This window comes from Eriocheir sinensis, chromosome 21, assembly GCF_024679095.1.
Source record: "Eriocheir sinensis breed Jianghai 21 chromosome 21, ASM2467909v1, whole genome shotgun sequence".
Classification (NCBI taxonomy): domain Eukaryota; kingdom Metazoa; phylum Arthropoda; class Malacostraca; order Decapoda; family Varunidae; genus Eriocheir; species Eriocheir sinensis.
In genome coordinates this window covers 9,531,658-9,552,533 of record NC_066529.1, presented here as the reverse complement: position 1 = coordinate 9,552,533, position 20,876 = coordinate 9,531,658, and the positions used below count along the sequence as shown (strand labels likewise).

At 44.1% G+C, this 20,876-nt stretch overlaps 1 protein-coding gene across 5 annotated transcripts in view; it reads right to left on the bottom strand.

The window, feature by feature from the left end:
• LOC127001633 (heterogeneous nuclear ribonucleoprotein U-like protein 1) overlaps positions 1-18,682 on the bottom strand; it is a 62,892-nt gene extending 44,210 nt beyond the window's left edge. The window contains exons 1-5 of one of the 5 annotated variants that reach the window (XM_050866525.1): positions 18,163-18,300; positions 11,131-11,214; positions 8,919-9,015; positions 5,220-5,471; positions 1,260-4,326 (exon numbers count right to left, since the gene is read on the bottom strand). In XM_050866525.1, coding sequence (XP_050722482.1) covers positions 2,291-4,326; positions 5,220-5,471; positions 8,919-9,006 — 2,376 coding nt within the window. In that variant the 5' untranslated portion in view covers positions 9,007-9,015; positions 11,131-11,214; positions 18,163-18,300 and the 3' untranslated portion in view covers positions 1,260-2,290. Of the gene's footprint in view, positions 1-1,259; positions 4,327-5,219; positions 5,472-8,918; positions 9,016-11,130; positions 11,215-18,162 lie in introns of those variants that run through there. The other 4 variants (XM_050866526.1, XM_050866527.1, XM_050866523.1 and 1 more) reach the window with 4 other exon arrangements.
• Positions 18,683-20,876: the final 2,194 nt, after the last annotated feature.

The following is a 20,876-nucleotide window of genomic DNA, read 5'->3' as shown; positions in this document are numbered from 1 at the left end:
CAGCACGCATGATGTCAAAGCAGCGTGAAACGCAGGGCGGTAATGCGCGAAAGTTGGGATGGTGAGAATTTAGGACTAATTAAGAGCGAAACTCGAGAGGGTACTGTAATACCTGAACTATTCCCAATTGTCCGGAATTCCGGACAACGATAGTAATTATGACATCAAGTATAATACAGGCATACCTGTCAAGTCTTACGTTTTTTGCGTACGTCTTACGTAATTTCGGTGATTTTCAAGTCTTACGGCGTAAGTTGAAAATCTTACGTTTTTTCTCCGCTTGCGATGTTTTTTTTTTTTAATGTTTGTTTTAAACTCCTGACACAATATGAACACCACATAATGAATGACAGCGCTGTTTACAAGAACCTTTGTAAACAGTATATACTGTTTTTCATTATGTGGTGTTCATACTGTGTCATGTGTTTATATTGTTTTCATTCTGCATGTTTTGAAACAAATATAAATATTGAACGACAAAAAAATGTGGTTTTCTTATGGTTTAATCACCGTTTTATGCACAAACTTATGGTCTCTAACGCAAAATCTTATGACAAGACACCACAGTAGCTTAGGTATGTACAGGCCTAAGGGCTTCCGAGGCTGGAACATTTCGGGGGACGCGTGAACTCCACGTGTGGCACAACTCAACGCAATCAGCCAACGCTGCCTGGCAGTGGTGCCTTCATTAGGCAAATGTAGCGTAATTTTAGTTTCACATTTTTTTTTTTTTTTACTTTTTTGTAATGTTAAGTTTATATGTCACAGAATTAAGAATGTATTCTAGTTTGAGTAAAAATTTTGTAATTAAACTTTGTACCATTCCTATGTGTTTTCAAGCCCGCCAAGTTTATCCGGAATTCCGGACATTGATAGTAACCACGTTAGTCCAACAATGATAGTAATCTAGGGTTAAGCCTCATATTGGAATATAGTGTATGGATTACTGGCTTTACTTCAACATTTTTATTACCTCATGAACATAACTAACCAAACACCCTGGAGTTGGCAACTCCCACATCAAAACAAAAACATCAACTGACAAAAGTGTTTGCTCATCATCACAGGACACTGCCAGGGCAAGGAGGGTCTGCTAGACCATCACAGTCCTTCAACATCTTATCTGATCTGTGCACTTCCTATAGGCCTAGGTTACAGCTACAGGTAATGCAACATTCAGTGTATTTACCAGCTATAAAATAATCGATACAGACTTGCAGTAAATTGATATACACAAAAGGGCTAATGGAAAATAGTGATACTGATAATATAATTTTATTTATAGTCATACCTCAGTTTACGGATTTAATTCATTCCGGAATTTTGCTCAAAAAACAAAACGAATTTCCCCATTTAAACAAATTAATGTGAATCTCATTAATGCATCCCATATCCCCAAAAATATTAACAAAAATCATTTTACATGTTATTTTATATAGAATAAAAGTAATTTTACTCACAAATAGCAATGATAAATAATATAAATAACATAGTATACTAACATAAATATAAATAGTATATTATAATATATAAATAATATAGTGCTGCAAACACAAAGATCGCACACTAGAGCACAAACGAAAGCAGACACGAGCGCACGGGTGCTACCTCTGCGAGTGTACAACGTGGACTGAAGGTGTCGTCACACCGGGCATTACCCTGATTCCCTCCAACCATTGGAGCTAGGAGCAACGGCAGTTGCCCGTGTGCCCAACCAAGAGCAAGTTGTTGGTTTAGGTAAACACTCCTGTCCTCCCATCTTTGAAGCCATGATCGTACCCACAACCGCTTCTTCCTTCCATTTAAATGTAGCAACAAGTCCATAACCTGAGTAACAGCAGCACAAGCCACGACAGCCCTTACTTTTGCAAACGGCGCCATGAGGATATGGGGCGACTGGTTTGTTTACGTTGAGGACATGGGCAACTGACCTTGGTCGTGTGTGATGCACACCTAGACAAGTTGTTGGAGTTGCTGGTTGCGCCTACCGCCAATATGGTTGGAAGAAAAAGGCATAGTGTGACACCAGCTTGAGACCCCATTCCCATTCTTTTCCACTCTGAGCGCTCTCATCTTGCAGCAAACAGAGGGGACCCACGCTCGCATCTTCAACTTGTACAAACAGGATGCTTGTACACCAAGTCACCACTCATAAACCAAGGCATTTTTAGTGAATTTTATTTGCTCATAAATCGAAACGCTCGTAAACTAAGGCACTCGTAAACAAAGGTATTACTGTACTATACATTATATACACCTTATACCTATACCTTGCATACATATTTTTCCCTCAGAGGTTCTTTAGTCTATGGTAGTCACTGAAGCAATCCACTGGACACAAGCCAACATTGCACCCACTGCACTTGATGGTGACAAGAGAACACTTTTGGGGGCGTCTCATAGTGTTTTTGCAGACATAGCAGTCCAAGCGCTCCCTCTGTCCATCCACCACATCTGTGTAAACAGGTTTATGGCGATCAAACCCTTCTACTACTCTGTCTGGCTGAGGGGCATGGCGGGGGCCTTTGATGTTGCTTGTCGGCTGGCCAAAATCTTCAAGAAGCTGGTAAACCACTTTATATACAAATTCTCGCAATTTCAGCTTCTTGGTAGGGTCCATTGCATGTCTGACTAGCCAGAAATTGTATGCATTGAGCATTGTTATGTCTATCATGTGGAAGAAGAATTTTTGGTGCCACAGGGTAGACTTTCGCAAACACTCAACGCTACTTATCTGACAATCAGACTTGTCCACCAAGCGAATATTTTTAGTGTAGTCTATCACTACATCAGGCTTCATGACTGCCTTCTTCGTCCTTTTGTCTTTGCCGCTGTTGACAATGTCACCCTGGTGAATGGTGGAGAGTAGGTGGAGAGGATGCCTGTCATACCACTTGATAGCCAACACATTGCCTGACTTTTCCCTCTGAACAAAAAGGTTACTCTTCTTACATCTTTTTCTGCATCTGTCTTGTTGAGTCTCTCCATTATTTTCTTGATCTGTGTCATCTGAACTAGGGTCATCAATACGAGTCTTCTGTCCACGGAACTTTGGCATAAACGCCCTGTTCGTTTGTACAGTTCCACATGACCCCGTGTTGTTGTCATGTAGGAACTGACATAGAACAGGGCTGGTATAGCAAATATCAGTATAAAGAATATGACCTTTACCCATATATGGTGCCATTATCTTCTTGATGATGGCACCAGATAGGCCCAAAGGATCATTCTTGCTAACATTTGGTATATTAACATCTGTGCCTGTGTACACAATCATGTCAACCACGATTCCTGTAACACAATCACACAGCACAAAAAGTTTAATGTCAAAGCGACATCTTTTAGAAGGGATACTCTGTTTGAAGATGAGGCGTTCTTTGTATAAATGTAGTGACTCATCGACTACCATCTTTTGGTAGGGATAGAAATACTTCTTGTACCGTGAAAGAAACATAGGAAATATTTCTCTCACCTGCCAAATACGGTCATTGCGGCTGTAGTTTTCCATATTTGCAAAAAATAAAAAACTTAGCAGCAATAAAAATCTATCCCGAGTCATATACTTTCTGAACAAAAGTGTGTTGATGATCGGGTCATTGCGCCAGTAATGCTGGAGAACATGTTTTTTGCAAAGTGGCATAACCAGGATCAAGGCGAGAAAAACCATAAGCTCCCTGGGCGTTGTGTCAACCCAATGCTTCATCCTGGACTTGGGGGAGATGAAATCCATGTGCTGAGACACCCTACGGTAATATTGATTAGATTTCTCAGCAATGAATGACATCACCTCATTGTCCAGGAAGGCACGCAAAAAGTCACTCTCCCTTGCCTTGTTGCTGCACGGCCAGTCTTTAGTTATACCACTCCTATCACTCTGAAACTCGTGCAGGTGTGGTACAAAATCTGACGCCTCATGCCACAGAAACGGAAAGCCCAAGGGATCACTCAAGGGATCTTGCCTCTCCTCAACATACTCGTCTTCAAACAGTTCACTGTCCTCAGCAGTGGGAAGAGGCTCCTCCACATTACTCCTTGACGAAGATTCAACGCTGTTTTCACCCGTCCATCCACAGTCCCTGCTATCAGTGTCTAAGTCACTCTCACTGTCATCATCGCCATCTCCATCCGCAGGAAACAAAATGTTGAAGTATTTTCCAGGGGGTATTGTCTGACGTGGGCGCAGACGTATGGTGGGTGGGTTGCCTGAGATACTGGGTAGAGGGTCGACAGGAGGTGAGGGGACAGGTGCAGTTACACCATCAAGAGTGGTGTGGTGTTGTGGTGGCTGCAGCCTTGTGTGTGGTAGAGAAGCAGTGAGGTTGGTGCCTGTGGAAAGAATGATTGTTACTCGGGATGATTTTTTTATTATTTTTTTTTTTACAGCAAAGGAAGCAGAGCTCGAGGGCAAAAACAAAAAAACATAAAAACCCACAAAGCACTGCTCCAATAATATGATAGTGAAAAGTGGCCAAAAGAGAGGTCAATATCAGGTGGAGAGGTGTCTTGATAATCCACTCTTGAAAGATGTCAAGTTGTAGGCTGTTCCAGAGTATACCAGTGAAGGAGATGAAAGAATGAAGACTGTTTAACTCTTGCATAACAGATTTGGACAGTATAGGGATGAACTAGAGTAGGGAGTCGAGTGCAGCCGGGCTGCGGAAGGGAAGAAGGCATCAAAGATAGAGAGGCAACACTAATTAGCGGAATTTAAGAAGTAATGTTATGAATCTCCAATTAATGAGTGGCTTTCAAGGTATCTCACAATTGTCTCTAATTATGCTCGCAGAGTCTCGAGTAGCTTACCTACAACTGAAGTTAGACTAATGGGCCTGTAATTACCTGGTAGTTTTTTGTCTCCTTTCTTAAAAATCGGTGTTTCGTTAGCCTTCTTCCAATCCGAAGGGACGATGCCTTGTCGCAGGGACATATTGAACATGGTTTTGTGTGTGTGTGAGAGAGAGAGAGAGAGAATTTGGGAGACATAGCAACGCTGGACACAACTTTTCCTCCGCCTTGGCCTCAATGCAGCCCTCATTTAGGGAAGGTGCTACTATAGCAACATGAAATCTTCATTAAAGCAAATTTTCATTGTGTGAACCCATGTAGAATGGGGAAGAAGAAAATAACTGGCAATGCTATTGAATGCTTAACCTAAAGGAAAGTGATTTAGTGAGGTAAGACATGAAATTTACATCACAAATGGTAGAAAATGTACTTACGCCAATCCGTGGAAACCATTGTTTCGTAATACTGAGGCTCATTCTTCACCTCAAGGCTTTCTATTTTAGCCCCTTGGGCAGCCTCAGGAGGGCAAAAGTGAGAAAGGGACCTCTTCACTCCCCGCCTGGCAGTCATTTCAGACTCCTCAGTCTCTAAGGGCTCCTCCTTCACATTGAGAGCTTCTTCTTTAATCTCGATAGCATCCTCTTTGATGTCCAGGTCCCACCAATTACCATAGTTGCTCCAATCACCTGTTGTGGGATAAGTAACCTGATCAATACCTGATACAGTAAACCCTCTATGTGGCGTGTTTCTTTTCAAGAATTTCCTAATAACATAGTCACCCTACATATAAAGGAAATCAGATCAGGGGCAAAATAAAATAAAAAAACTCTGTGGAGCAGTGAGGCCAGTATATATATAAAAAAAAAGTAACAAGAAATTATCCCTTTTTTTTCATGTTTCTGCACCCACATGCTACTCTACATGCCATATCCATATCACCTGTTAGTTTGTATGGTAAACTTATTGCTTGCAGTCTGACATTTTCAATTCTGCTGTTTTCATTCTCCCATACTTTTTTTTTTTTTTTGGTAGCATGGGAGGCAGCTCAAGGGCAACAAACAAAAACAACAAAAATAGTCCACTAGACACTGCTCCAACAAAAGAAAAAACAGAATGAGAGGTCAAAAGAGAAGTCACCTTTGGGTGGAAAGGTGTCCACATGAACCAAACCTAACTCTTGGCAAGAAGAGAGCAATCGTCTTGAACACTGCTCTTTTCTTGCCAATGATGACGTTTGGTTTGTATGAACCACTCACTAAATAACTTCTAACACTCTAGGAAATGGCAAAGCCATTTCTGTTTTACAGAAACATCTGCCATGGTTCCTAATGAGCCTGGTGCATGCATGCATGCATGTGTGTGTGTGTGTGTGTGTGTGTGTGTGTGTGTGTGTGTGTGTTTGTTTGTTTGTTGTTACTCGATCCAAGTGTTTATGTGGGCAGAGTCTAGATGGGTGGGTCGGCCGTGCACGCGCAGTGGTGAAACGAGAACTTCTGGCACGAAGGAACCACAGACATGACACACCCACAACTGCTTCTTTCTCCCATTTAACTGCAGCATCAAGCCCATAACCATTGATGAGGTTTCAGGCCCCCCCGGTCTGCGGCAGTAGCAGCACTCCACATTGGGTAATGGCAGCACAAGTTGCGACATCCTTTACTTTAGCACAGGGGTGGACAACCTTCAGCCCGCGGGCCAGATTTGGCCTGCAAAGGCCTAACGTCCGGCCTGCCACCCTGCTCGGCATTAATATTGCAATCTGGCCCGCGAAACCCCAGCCAAAAATAAAAAAATAAATAAATTCTGCCAAACAGCATCTGCCGGCAGATACTGTTTGGCAACTCTGCACCTAACTCTGCTCTCGGATCCTGCCAGACGCCAGTGTCTGATGGACTTTCGCATTGAGACTAGGTATGTCTGCCACTGAGAGGAAGGACGCCATCGTTTGACTGTCAGGCAACCTGCAGAAAACAACTTCACACTTCCGCAATTAGACTGCTGAGGCCGACAAAGTGACGCACGCCAGTTATGAGGTCTCCCGCCTCCTTGCTCGCTGGATGAAGCCATTCGCGGATGGGGACTTAATCAAGGAGTGCCTCATCGCTGTGGTGGACTCCGTCTGTCCAGAACAACGTTCTGCCTTTGAGAACGTGAGCCTTTCGTCCCGCACCGTTCGTCGTCGCATAGAGAGGTCGGACAACGTGCACGACTCACTCAAGACCCACAGCTCAACCCTCGTCACCTTCTCCCTCGTTCTTGACAAGAGCACCGAGACGAAGGGCAAGGCCCAGCTGGCCGTTTTCATCCGTGGGATCACCGCTGACCTCCAGGTGTGTGAGGAATTCCTCCAGCTTGTTCTGCTGCGTGGCACCACCACTGGGCAAGACATCTTCGATGCCGTGCTTCAGTGTGTGGAGCAGCACTCCCTGGACCTCTCCCGTCTTGTGTGCGTGACGACTGATGGTGCCCGGGCGATGATTGGGGAGAAGGGCGCCACTTCGCTGCTAGTGCGCCACTGTGAGGCCACCGAACACACTCAGCCCATCCACAAGGTGCACTGCATCATCCACCAAGAGGCCCTGTGCGCCAAGTCTGCCAACCTCGTTGATGTCATGTCTGTCGTAGTGAAGGTCGTCAACTCCATCCTCTCCTGCAGCCTTAACCACCGCCAGTTCCAGGTACTGATGGACGAGGTGAACATGCACTACAACGACCTGCACTACTTCTGTGAGGTCCACTGGCTGAGTCGTGGGGCCATGCTGTCCCGTGTGTGCGACCTGCAGCAGATCACCACCTTCCTTTACCCATTCAGTCGAGTCGATGTATCACAGACATTGGAAGGAGTTTCTTTTCAAACAGAGTCATCCACCACTGGAACAATTTTCCCTCAGAAGTAGTAAATGCGATTACCATCAACTCCTTCAAATATCGAACCGACCGTCATTTCGTTGCATCAGGAGTAAACTGAACATCGAGATGCGTTCATCTGCTCCAAGCCCCAAGTGGCTGTCGAGCAGATTAATTCACCAAAGCGGGCAACCTCGTAATGAGCCAATAGGCTTTACGTTGCCTGCACTTCCATGTTTCCCCACACTGATCACTTCTCCGATCCGCGATGGGTCACTCGCCTGGCCCTGCTCACGGACATCACTACGTACCTGAACGCCCTCAGTGTGAAGCTGCAAGGCAAAGACATTCTCGTGACAGACATGCACGCGCACATCACCGCCTTCGAGGTTAAGCTGCTCTTATGGGAGGCTCAGTTGTCTATTGGTCAGTTTGTGCATTTTCCTTGCCTTGCTGCTTGTGCCCCTGACGACGTGGACCTGGACACTTGCGTTGGTGTCGTTGTCGCCTCTGCGGGAGGAATTTGCCTCCCATTTCGCAGGAGTCAGGCTGCTGGCTGCGGACTTCAAGCTTTTCACCGCCCCCTTGGACTTCCTCGTGGACGACGCCCCTGCCCACTTGCAGATGGAGTTGGTGGAGCTGCAGTGCAACGATGAACTGAAGGCAAAGTTCCCCACCTCTTTTCCGCCAGATCTGGTTAGCATACTCTAGATGTGGCCTCACCAGAGCAGTGCACAAAGCCTTGAAGATGTTAGGGTCCAAATGTATAAATGTTCTCCTGAATAGTCCCACAATTCTGTTGGCCTTGTTAATCTTCTCAGCTAAATGGTCAGAGAATGTCAGCTTGTCATCTATTAGCACACCAATATCCTTCTCAGTGTTTGTGGTGGTGATCCTATCAACCATGGTGTACTCCCAACCCCCTGCATATGTCCTGCCCATTCTCATGTGTTTACTCTTTTCTGGATGGTAACTGAGCATCCTAGGTTATAATGTGGGGGGGTCCAGGGGAACAGCACCCCCTGGTTAGGAGGGGGGTCAAAGCCCCTCTGTTAGAGGTTATGTGAAGTTCAGTTGGGGTAGATTAAATATGCTCCCCCATCCAAAAACCCCGATTTCCCACGGATCCCCCAAGATCGTTAGGGGAAGGAGATTAGGACTTTTTCTTTACTTTCAAGTACCTGTGCCTTCATATTATGGTTGAGGGACATGTATTTCGTCCCTTAACTATAATATGGAGGCGTAATATCATATTTTGGAGGTGCAGAGTGACTCTCCACAATTACCGTATAAATGCTGATGTGTTTGGATGCAAAAATGGATGTGACCTGACTGGCTGCGGTGGCGTGTGACAGTCTGGTTCGTGCTCATCATATTTTGGCCCTAGAACATCAAAGAAAAGCATGTTCTTACACTTGTTTGGCACTCAAACTTGCATGAGTCTCATCTGCAGTGTGGGAAAGTATTAAAACTGGCAAGTATAGCGTGTGTGAGGACAATTCTGAGACAAAGAGGACGCGGGAGTATGGCGGGCCACCAGACGGACACCACACCGGGTCAGGAGGAGGCAAACAATGATGGAGTCAGTGATAGAGGCAAGATGTGGCAAATGCAAGAGGGAAGTCAAGGACACAGACAAAGCCGTGGAATGTGAGGTACATATGTGAAATCCGGTTTCACATTAAATGTGAAGACATTCCAGTGGCTGTGTACAACTTTATGGTGAAGCAGGAAGCAGGAAAACAGCTGAGCTGGCACTGCAATTTTTGTGCCAGGGGATGTATTAAGCTAAATAGTAAAGTGAAAAAGCTTGATGAACAACATGAGATGGTGACAAGCAAGAGGCACTAGCAGGGACATTAGAAGAAATATCTAGTTGTGTAGAAGTGCACCAAAGTAAGCAACAGGAGCATGACCACAGGCTGGGCCATCTGGAGGCAGTCTTTGAAGTTAAATGAAGTGATAGAATCTAAGTCTACAGAGACATAGGAGGTGGTAAGCAAGTTGGGAACCCTGGAAGCCAAGGTATTAAGCTTAGAGAATAAGTTGGTTGCACAACATGTACCATGGCCAAGGCCTGACCAAAATGAGGCAGGAGCATCCCAGAGGGGAACAGGACCAGACACTGTGATGAGAGAAATCTATGAGAGGAGAAACAGGGAAAACAACCTGGTTATATATGGAGTGCCTGAGTCTAGTTCAAGTGAAAACCTTGAAAAAATAGACCATGACAAAAAGTTTGCAGTAGACCTGATGCAGACATGTGGTATTTCTGCCCAAAACATGATTTGTAAAGTACTCAGGTTTGGCAAGAAAAGAGATAATAATCGCAGACCACTGCTTTTGAAGTTCAATGACACACTCTAAACCAGAAATTTTTAGAAACCTAAGGAACCTCCAAGGCAAAGAGACTTACAGAAATGTAAGGGTGGCAAATGATCTAACAAAAAAGGAAAGAGATCAGGAAACAGCTCTGTGGAAACAGGCAAAAAACCTGGAGGAGAATGGGAAGGGAAACCACAGAGTGACGGGCCCCCCATGGAAAAGGCGGGTTACCAAAGTGGCAGCAGCCAGAGTGAGAAGGGAACAACAACCGACAGGGCGAGAGGGGACGCAGGCTCAACAACCAACACAGAAAGGGGAAAGCATACTGCCAAGAGCAGAGGAACCAGCAAAAGGGGCGAGGCCAATGCAAGAGGAAACACTGTAGACAGTAACAAGAATGGAAACCATGTAAATAATGATGTACATATTGAAGGTTGCAATAATCTATTTATTTTGTTCAGTAATGTGGATACTTTTAGCGCAGATAAACAGCTAGAATTAAAGGAAAGATTTAAGTTGATGGAGCATACACCACAAATCATTGCCTTACAGGAAGTGAAACCAAAGAACTGTAGATATGAGAAAGCCATAGAAGAGTACAAATTAGATGGATATGATATTATAGAGTACAACCTGAGTGCCAAAGAAGGAAGGGGATTACTAGTATATGTAAGGGATGATATAAAGTGCAATAATGTAGAACTAAGTACAAACTATTGTGAGCAAAGCAGTGTTGAGGTGAAAAGTGGCAGTGGGAAAAGTTTGATCATCACATCTGTGAACAGGAGCCCCAGCAGTAATGTGGACAACAATACAAGACTATTACAGCTTTTGCAAGAGATAAGTGAAATGAACTTTACCTATAAAATAGTGCTGGGAGATTTTAATCTGCCACTCATAAATTGGGAAAAATACACCACAGAGGAAGGACTGCAGGGATTTTCTACCATGTTTATTGAAAAAATACGAGACTGTTTCTTCAGCCAAAACATCAAGGAAATCACAAGGCAGAGAGGGGACAACAGGGGCAACATTTTGGACCTCCTGTTCAGTAACGATGAAACAATTATTGATGAAATACATTTATGCAGCCCATTAGGAAGAAGCAACCATGCCTGTGTACATATTGTGTGTGATCTCAGGGACATGGAAGCCAGGGGTAAAAGTACTTACTACAAGTACAAAAAGGCTGATTACCACTGCACGAAGAGGAGTCTTGACATCAACTGGGACCAGTACCTGTCAGCAGACCTATCCCTAGAGAAAATGGGAGAAATTTGCCCACAAATTGAAAGAGGTCATCGATGAATGCATACCAAAGGGAAAATTCACAGGGAGGCAAAATCAACACAGGAGAACCAATGACAGTCTACCAATGACTAGGAAACTTTGGGCTAAAATAAAAAAGAAACAGACACTCTGGGGAAGATTGGCAGAGCTGAGGAGAAACGGTGGGGCAGGTCATGATGGAGAGTACTCAGAAGTAGAAACCCAATACAGGAGGCTCAACAACCAAATAAGGTGGAAAACACAAAATGTCACCAAGATTAAAGAAAAGGAAATCGCCAGGTGTGTGAAAAAAAATCCAAAGGTCTTCTGGAAGTATGTGTCGTCTAAAGCAAGAACAAAATCAAGAATAGCAGACCTCTACATGGATGACAACAGGCTGGCTAAAACGTCAAGCGATGAGGAGAAAGCAAAGGTTCTGTCTGACAAGTTCTTCAATGTCTTTGTCACTGAGCCAGAAGGGGAACTGCCAAGCACTGAACCCAAAGAGGTACCAAGTTTGACACACAAAAATCACCGATGAAATGATAAGGAAGGTCTTGCAGAAATTGAAGAGAAACAAATCTCCGGGTCCAGATGGGATGCACCCGAGAGTTATCAAAGGAGCTGCTTGCTCCACTGAGAATAATATTCAACAGCTCATTAGAAGAAATAGTCCCAGAAGATTGGAAGATTGCACACATCACGCCAGTTTTTAAGAAAGGGAATAAGAGCGACCCTGGAAACTACAGGCCTGTGAGCCTAACAAGTGTATTTAGTAAAATAATGGAGTCAACTCTGAGAGAGGAAATAATGGCCCACATGAAGAGGCATTTCATGCAAGTTATTGCTGCATATCCCCTCACCTAAACCAAGAATGGCTACTAAACCGCCTATTACTGACGATAAAATAGCATCTGCGGTTGCTTTATACAAAGCAGGAAAACAATGAAAGAAATAGTTAATATAACTGGTGTTAGACAGAGGACTGTATAGGTGGGTAAAGCGGTTCAAGGATGGTGGCGAGACGTCTGACCCAGTGCATAAGACGCGGCCTGGGAGGGGAAAAAAAGTTACTCAACGAACTTTAAATGTTATGAAAAGGGAAATAGAATGTGATGTGATCCTCGCCTAACAGCAAAGGAACTGAAAGAAAAGAACCTGTGTGTTCTTGGCGATGTCTCTAAGGACTGTACAAAGAAGCCCACATGATGACCTGAAGTACAGCAGCTACAAACCGAGGCCAAAACCACTTATTACTAAAAAACAAAAACAAAACAGTCAAGTTTTGTAGGAAATATAGTAGTTGGGGCATTACTAAGTGGAGGCAAGTATTGTGGAGTGATGAGGCTACATTTTCTGTGAGTGGCAACAGGACAGGCAGGGTGTACCGGCGCCAGGGGAGTGACCCCTACCACCCCAAGTACACACACACGGCACAACAAAATACCCTGATACTCTTTTGGCGTGGGCCTCATTTACATATGATGGTGTTGGACACTTTGTAATATTACCAAAAACATTAGACTAAACAGCCAAAATTACATAAAACTCTTAATGGATCATTTATCAGATTCATTTCAAGAGGCTAATGCTAGTTTTTTCATGCAAGACGGTGCACCTTGCCACACAGCGAAGAGTGTGAAGGGATGGCTGTGAGACTGTCAGGTTGACTTCTTTGATGATTGGCCTGAAAACTCCCCTGACCTTAACCCTATTGACAATTTGTGGGCAATAATGAAAAGAAAACTTCGCCAGTTCGACACCTCAACCATTCCCAAGCTAGAAGTGGCCCTTCTCAGGATATGGCGTGATTTTGACCCTCCTAATTAAAAAATCTCGCTGATTCTGCACTTAAAGTCTGCAAGAGTGTCTTAACCCTTTCATTGGTAAACGCTCGCAGCGAGCGTTTGGCGTATTTGCTGGTGGTGCTAAACGCTCGCTGTGAGCTCCAGCCGCACTCAAATCTCCTGCGTATTAGAGTGTTCCAACACTATTTTTCACAACACAGGATTGCCAATTGAGTGAGTTCTTCACTAAATTTGGTGGAAAATCATATCAGCCCAGCACGGCAAATCTATGGACGAGCAACTGGTGGATGTTCTTGTCTAATGTAGCGGTATTTTTGCATAGCTTCACCTATCACCTGACTGATTCTTTGACCAAATAGTTGTAAATATTGCAGTTGGCAATACAACCTTGCCAGAATCTCAAGGAAAGATGTCCGCAGTTCCCTCAGTATGGCTGATCATCCTGTACGCACTGACATAAGTGTTCACATTCATCACTCCCTGAATGTGCATGTACGTTTGCAGGAGAGGCATACATAACCGACTCCTATAGATTTGGGCCTCCTCTTTCCAATGGTGTTTTTAGTTGGGCTGAATAGTTTTTGAGATACAGAGGTTAAAAGAGACCCCCCATTGGGGTGCCTGACTGCACCTAAGGGGATAGTCGGGTCCCATCCCACGCTCAAAGAAAAGGTTAACCCTTTCATTGCTAAGCGCTCGCAACGAAACTATCCCCTCAGGTGCGCTCGGGCACCCCAGCGGGGGAAGGGGATCTCTTTTAACCGCTATATCTCAAAAACTATTCATCACAGCTACAAAACAAAAACACCATTGGAAAGAGGAGGCCAAGATCTATAAGATTTGGTTATGTAAGCCTCTCCTACAAACGTACAGGCACGTTCAGAGTTTTTTTCTTGCTGTGACTGCGACTGGCGCTCGCAGCGAGATTTTAGCACCACCAGCAAGTGATGCTAGTACTCGCACTTTTAACCTCTATATCTCAAAAACTATTCATCACAGCTAAAAAACAAAAACACCATTGGAAAGAGGATGCCAAGATCTATATGATTCGGTAATGTAAGCCTCTCCTGCAAAACTACAGGTACGTTCAGGGGGTGTTGCCTGTGAAGACGTACGTTTATATGTGCGCGACGGTCAGCCGTAAGGCAACTACTGTAGATCTCTTGATGATGGCAGTATTGCCAACTGCAATATTTACAACTATTTGGTCAAAATATCAGTCATGTGATAGGTGAAGCTATGCAAAAATGTCGCTATATTGGACAACAACATCCACCAGTTGCTCGTCCGTAGATTTTCCGTGCTGGGCTGACGTGATTTTCCATCAAATTTAGTGGAGAACCCACTCAATTGGCAATCCTGTGTTGTGAGAAATATTGTTGGAACACTCATACGCAGGAGATTTGAGTGCGGGTGGAGCTCGCAGCAAGTGTTTAGCACCACCAGCAAATACCTTCTTCTACCTTCTTTCAAGATTTTGTAACCTAGAAATGTGACTTCTCTTTTTTCGAACTCGCATTTACTTAAATTTAAATTGACCCCATTCTTGGTGAGCAGGGAAAAAACCTTTCTCAGGTGGCTTGTTAGGGTAGCAAAATCTGGGGCCCAAATGATTAAGTCATCCAAATAGTTTTTGATTCAGCCTTCTTTAACCCGGCAGCGTCGGCAGACCCATTTTTTGGGCTACCGCGAGTCGGTCCACTGAAATGGCAGACCCCATTTGGGGCTTGGCTCAAAACGCCTAATTCAAGCTAACTGTAGGCGGTGGTGGCATAGAGCAACCCACAATGCATGCCCTGGGTCATTGTGGTGGGTGATTGATCTTGAGGTGGGCTTATTTGTCATAGGTGGTGCTGTAAGGTCATGGCAGACTGAATTAGCTATCCCTACAGTAATCACTTGTCAAATTCTCTAAAGTAGACAATTAGCGACTCTCGGTTAGATGCCACGTGTCATGAGACTGTTTATTTTGTAACAAACACCACCCAAAAAGAATGGAGTTTGAGCATAAGTTAATATTTTTAATGGCTTTATGGTTATGAGAGGAGTACTCTGATATACGTTCCATGCTCTTTTCTTAGTCTCGAAATGCAGTGTAATGTTGCCGTTTCTTGGCCACTGTTCAGTTTTCCCATAGCCGAAGCCCACAGGTTAAGCAGAGGAGACAGAAGGGTAGCCATATCGTGAGAGAAAATCGCTGGGGAGCAGCTTAATCCAAATGGTAGTTGTCTGAATCTATACAACATGACACCATCACTGAAGGTGGTAAGGTCCCTGCTGTTTTTGTCTAATAAAATCTGAAAACAGGCCTCATGCATGTCAAGGGTAGCATAAAATTGCTGGCTCGCTGCTTGTTCTACTAGTTCTTCCAGTCTGGGCAAGGGATAAATATCAATGCTAAGATGTGTGTTAACATGTCGGTAGTCCAAACATCCTCTTACTACCATCAGGTTTATTTACTAAGACTATGGGTGAAAGCCGTGCAGACGTTGACTTTTCAATGATTTCCCTATCTTCCATGTCTTGTAACATTTCGGCTATCACTTTCTTGGCTTGCTCAGGGTAACAATATCTAGGGCCATGACTTGGTCTCGGGTGGGCTACATTAATTTTCGCGGGGGGGCCTGTCATCAAACCTAGTTCACTTTTATCAAGAATGAATAGTTCAGTGTGATCTAGAATAGCTGAATTTAGTTCTTCCCTTTGTTCGTGAGTAGGGTGGCTCCATTCCTACTGTTTTATTATTTGTCAGTCGTTCTGATCTGCTACGTTGGGTGTTCACCTGATCTGTGGTTGGGAGGAGATCATTCTGAATTTCCCGGGTGTTACGGATAACTCCAGCCTCCTCATTTACAGGATTCGGTTCATCGTCGAGGTGTTCGTACGACCCTAATAACGTTCCAGTTTTAAATTCCTTTACCCCTTTGGTGTTGTAAACGAAAGGAAGGTACATGGTGTTTTGATCATTTACTTTAGTTAAGAAAGGTAAACTTTTATGACTTACACTGGGTTGAGGATGAACCAGCAAGGTGGTATTTGAGTTTTCCTTCACCGGGATAGGAACAAATTGTGATTGGTAGGGTTCCATAAGAATGGGCTTAGTGAGATTTACCCCTTTGGTGATGTCGCCTTGTGTTAGTGGCGGGGGAATGCTTTGGATTCTCTCTACCTTTCCCTTTTGTCGTCTTATGTGACCAACGACGTAAGAAGCATTACCCCATACTATCTCGTCCAATTTTCCGTCCCATTGAAAAGGAGCCTTCCCGAGTATGTCAGTACCCAGCAGTAGCTCTGCATCAAGGTATCTGTTTGGGACTACTGGAATCCACTGTTTGTGCACATGATCGTTACCCACCCCGATTTCTAACCAAACCATGCCAAAATATTCAGGAGGATTGGTGGCACCGAGGACTGTGACAAGCTGCAGGAGGATATAGATCAACTACGCCATTTGTCTGAAAAATGGATGTTTAGTTTCCATCCAGAAAAGAGTAAGCACATGAGAATGGGCAGGACAGATGCGGGGGATCGGGAGTACACCATGTTTGACACTGAGAAGGATATTGGTGTGCTAGATGACAAGCTGACATTCTCTGACCATTTAGCTGAGAAGATTAACAAGGCCAAAAGAATTGTGGGACTAATCAGAACATTTAGACATCTGGACCCTAACATCTTCAAGGCTTTGTACACTGCTCTGGTGAGGCCATATCTAGAGTATGCTAACCAGATCTGGTGCCCTCACTTGATAAAGAATATAGAGGCCTTAGAGAATGTTCAGTGTCGTGCTGACAAAATGATACCGCATCTAGAAGACCTTCCCTACAAAGAAAGACTGAAGAAGCTGGACCTGCCTACCGTGGCTTACAGGAGATCCAGGGGCAACCTGATTGAAGCGTGCAAGATTATAATGCAGAAATACGATCAAGAATGCACAAGAGGGATTTTCAAGATGAGGGAGGATGAAATAACTAGAAGAAACACAAAGAAGATATTTAAGACAAGATCAAGGCTCAATACCAGGAAGTATGCTTTTTCAAACAGGGTCGTCAACACCTGGAATGATTTGCCGGGGTGGGTGGTAAATGCCGAAACAGTGCTAAAATTTGAATCAAGCCTTGATAAAGTGTGGGAGGGCCAGGAACTAAGATTTAATGGATAATATTCACGAAAGCGTAGCCTCATCTGGTGGCGGCCGCGGTGGCGGTCGAGCCGGTGTTGCGAGAAATACTTCCTCGCAGAAATAAGTCGCATGTACATGGGGTGTTAGGTAAAGTTCGGTTGGAGTAGTTTAAATACGCTCTCCCACCCAAAAAATTCGATTTCCCATGGGTGTCCAAGTTGAACCTCTCTCCGAGCTATTTTGAGGCTGCGACGGTAGGTCCACAAAAGGCATTGAAAAGTCAATCATTTAGTAATTTCCGGAGAAAAATACTATCTCCATGATAAACAGCATCAAATTTTGTCCAGAAATAAGCAGTCAGCAGGGGAAAATTTACAAAACCTTAGCCACCTTTGGCAAAGTTAATACTTACATCATGGATTTCTTTTTGGTCCCTAAATGCAGTGCAGTTACAAGTGACTTCCAGAAAGGAGAAAGAATCCAATTCAGGGACTATTTATTATTGTAAATAGGGGATAATAATTCACAAAAGCGTCGCCTCCTCTGGCGACAGTGCCGCCAGAGGAGGCGATGCTTTCGTGAATTACTATCCCCTATTTTCAACAATAAATAGTCCCTGAATTGGATTCTTTCTCCTTTCTGGAAGTCACTTGTTACTGCACTGCATTCAGGAACCAAAAAGAAATCCATGATGTAAGTAATAACTTTGCCAAAGATGGCTAAGGTTTCATAAATATTATCCCAGTTAGCATCTCAAAATTAGGCTACACTTTCGTGAATATTCTCCAATTTAACTATAGAGCACACATAACCGCTACACGCAGTCAACGCATTGAGAACATTGAGAACCAGGCTTTTGAACTGGAGCCACAGGCTTAGGCCTCTTCCAGAACATTATCTGTATGAGTAACTTGACCAATCAGTATCATTAACCCTCCACTCCCTACCCAACAAGCTCTAGTTACTCGAGCCATTCCATTAGACTAGCTACTACTCTTGCCTCACCTGCTGACTCCTCCAGGGCAGCCCGCAGCCGCTCCACCAGCATCGGCCTGTTGCCTTTATCGTCCAGCCCGCGTGCCCGCAGCTCAGCTCGAAGCTCTGCCACCTTCAGCTTGCTTAGGTCCGGCATGTCAGTCATCCCCAACGGATCCAAGGGGTCCTCCATCCTCCAACAGAACTTCTGTGTTTCGGGGGCTGGTCAGGCCATGGGACCTTGGCCTTTAAAGCAAAGGTTGCTTGCGGCTCTTGCTGCCGTGAAGACGTGTCCCTGCTGGACCGCCTTCTGCAGGAAGGTTTTCGTGCATTTGAGGGCTTGGAGGGCAATGCTGGGGCTGAGAGAGTCGCTGCCCATCCGCTAGGACTTCCTTGACGGGAAATTTACGGGACAATAGCGGCCTTTCCCCAAGGCCTTCTTCTTCTTCGTGGGTGTTTTATGGGGCTAGTTAGGCTGTGGGCCCACAGCCTCTAGAGCCCCGTTGCCTTCCCGCGGTTCAGCTCGAGCCTCGAGGTCGGCATCGTCACTTTTGCAACGGCATTATTTTCCCTCTTCCCCTTTCTTTCCATTTATATTCTCTTTTTGTCCAAAATTTATGCTTTTTTGTTTCTTCAATATTCTAATTTTCAAATCAGTATCCTCCTTCTTTTGACTTGTATTGATCGGTTCGTAGGTCCTCCTATCTCTAGATTTTTCCTTCTGTTTATTCACACACTTTTCTTTTCATTGGCATTGCCGTAAATAATTTATATTTCCTCACTATAATACTGTTACGCCAGAGGGGTATTTTTGTACGTTAATGCTGTATTTTAAGGGCGCTAGTTTGGGGCGCGGAGATGTGAGGTGGTTGGCGGGCGGGGTGCACCGCAGCGGGGCGGGAAAACAAAAAAAACGTAATTTTGGCGCTGGGGAATGAACTCAAGGAGAAAAGAGACCAAGGAGACTTCACTTGGTACATTGACTATAGGAGTGTCATGCTCCGCAAGAAAAGAGACGCTAACCAACCTAAAGAAAACTGACTTCCCACACTTGAAAAGCAAAACAAACTCAACAGAGATAAGAATAAAAGCAACAGCAACATACAACACATACATTCATACATCGAGAAAGATGACAGGAAAGGTGGAGAACTAACGATCATGACCCATGATCCTCCTCGAAGATTTCAATGGACACGTGGATTTTTTTGGGCCTCAACAATTAACTAGATAACGGAAAAAAGTATTACAATGGATAGTAGACAAAAAACTTATATTATTAAATGGAGACCAAAAATGTGAAGGAGAAATTACATGGGAAAGCAGAGGCCACTAGCTAAATATAGCCTTATCAAAGTGCAATAGACTTCATAGTAGTGAACCAAAACATGTACAGCAACTTCATCATTATGATTATAGATGAAAAGAGAAATATGACTTATCAGCTAGACCACAATTTACTAAGAGCATATTTTGATACATGGCCTCAAAATAAGTTAATGAATATAGTGACGAAAAGAAAATTATTACCTAACATTTTTTTTTTTTTTTTTGGTATCGTTGGGACAGTGACATCTCAAGTAATGGACGGCGGCCTCATTTGATTTTGCGGCGCCCTTAATTGTCATTAATAAGCCGCGAATTTTGGAAAATCAACCGCTTTGGTACGAATCGCCATAACTCCCTTATTTCTGGGGCTGCAGAAATGTTTTTGGTATCAATCGACAGCAAAATGAAAGGGCTATATTTTAAAAAAAAAAAGCGACCGGGCTCAAAAACTACTTGAAAGGGTAAAAAATCGAATAAATTAGCAAATAAACGGCTCTGAAAAAAACTTTTTGAGTTCCCAACCTTGAAACCCACTCATTTTTTGAGAATTAAAAAAAAGAATTATTTAACAAATACTTTAGTCCTACCAACATAAACCCGATTTTGATGAACTCCAGACACTGCCGTTTTTGTATAGTGTGGCATTGCTATTGCCTTTAGAAGGCTGTAATTTAGCATGTAGCCCCTCTTGGCAATGTAGTTTGACCAGCTCGAAGGATTTTTTGATAACTCAATTCCAAGTTTGTCGTCGAGCCGTCACAAAATAGCCTGTTTTTCGGCCCTTTTGCCGCGATTTGGACACGTCCTAGTTTTATGCTTTCCAATTTTTTTCTGATTATTAATCTGTATTAATAAAGCTTTCATTTGCCATCAAGCACCGATCGTTGAACGAACGATTGACACCACAACCTAAGTCTAATATATTGTTATGCCGGACGTATTACTTGGGTTCCGTGTCGCCGTCACAAGACTCCATGGGAGGGAGATATGTAAACACTTTGCACAGCTTCTGCTGTAGTTTAATATTCTTCCTTAGTAGTACACTTCACTCTGACTCTTCACTGACCACTAGCTTACTATGACTGGGACTGCCCTCTCTTGCCCTCTTCTCCTATATATATCCAGAACAGCACAGTCTAGAATGTTACAGTATATTTTAGATCATACAAGAACATTTAGCAAAAATATATGCGAGTTGGCAACACTTCCCGCCTGGCGCCTGGCCGCCCCCCAATGGACGGCTCGCCTTGCTCCCCGCCCCCTTGCTCGTTTCTCCGGGAGCCTTCTAGAGGCCTATGGTCGCCGGGGGAAGCTTCCAGCACAACAATATACACCAAGTCAAGTCATATGCAGGTTTGTGGGAGGAGACACGGCAGAGGCGTGGTTTATGCGTGACGTAGGTATACACTGCTTGG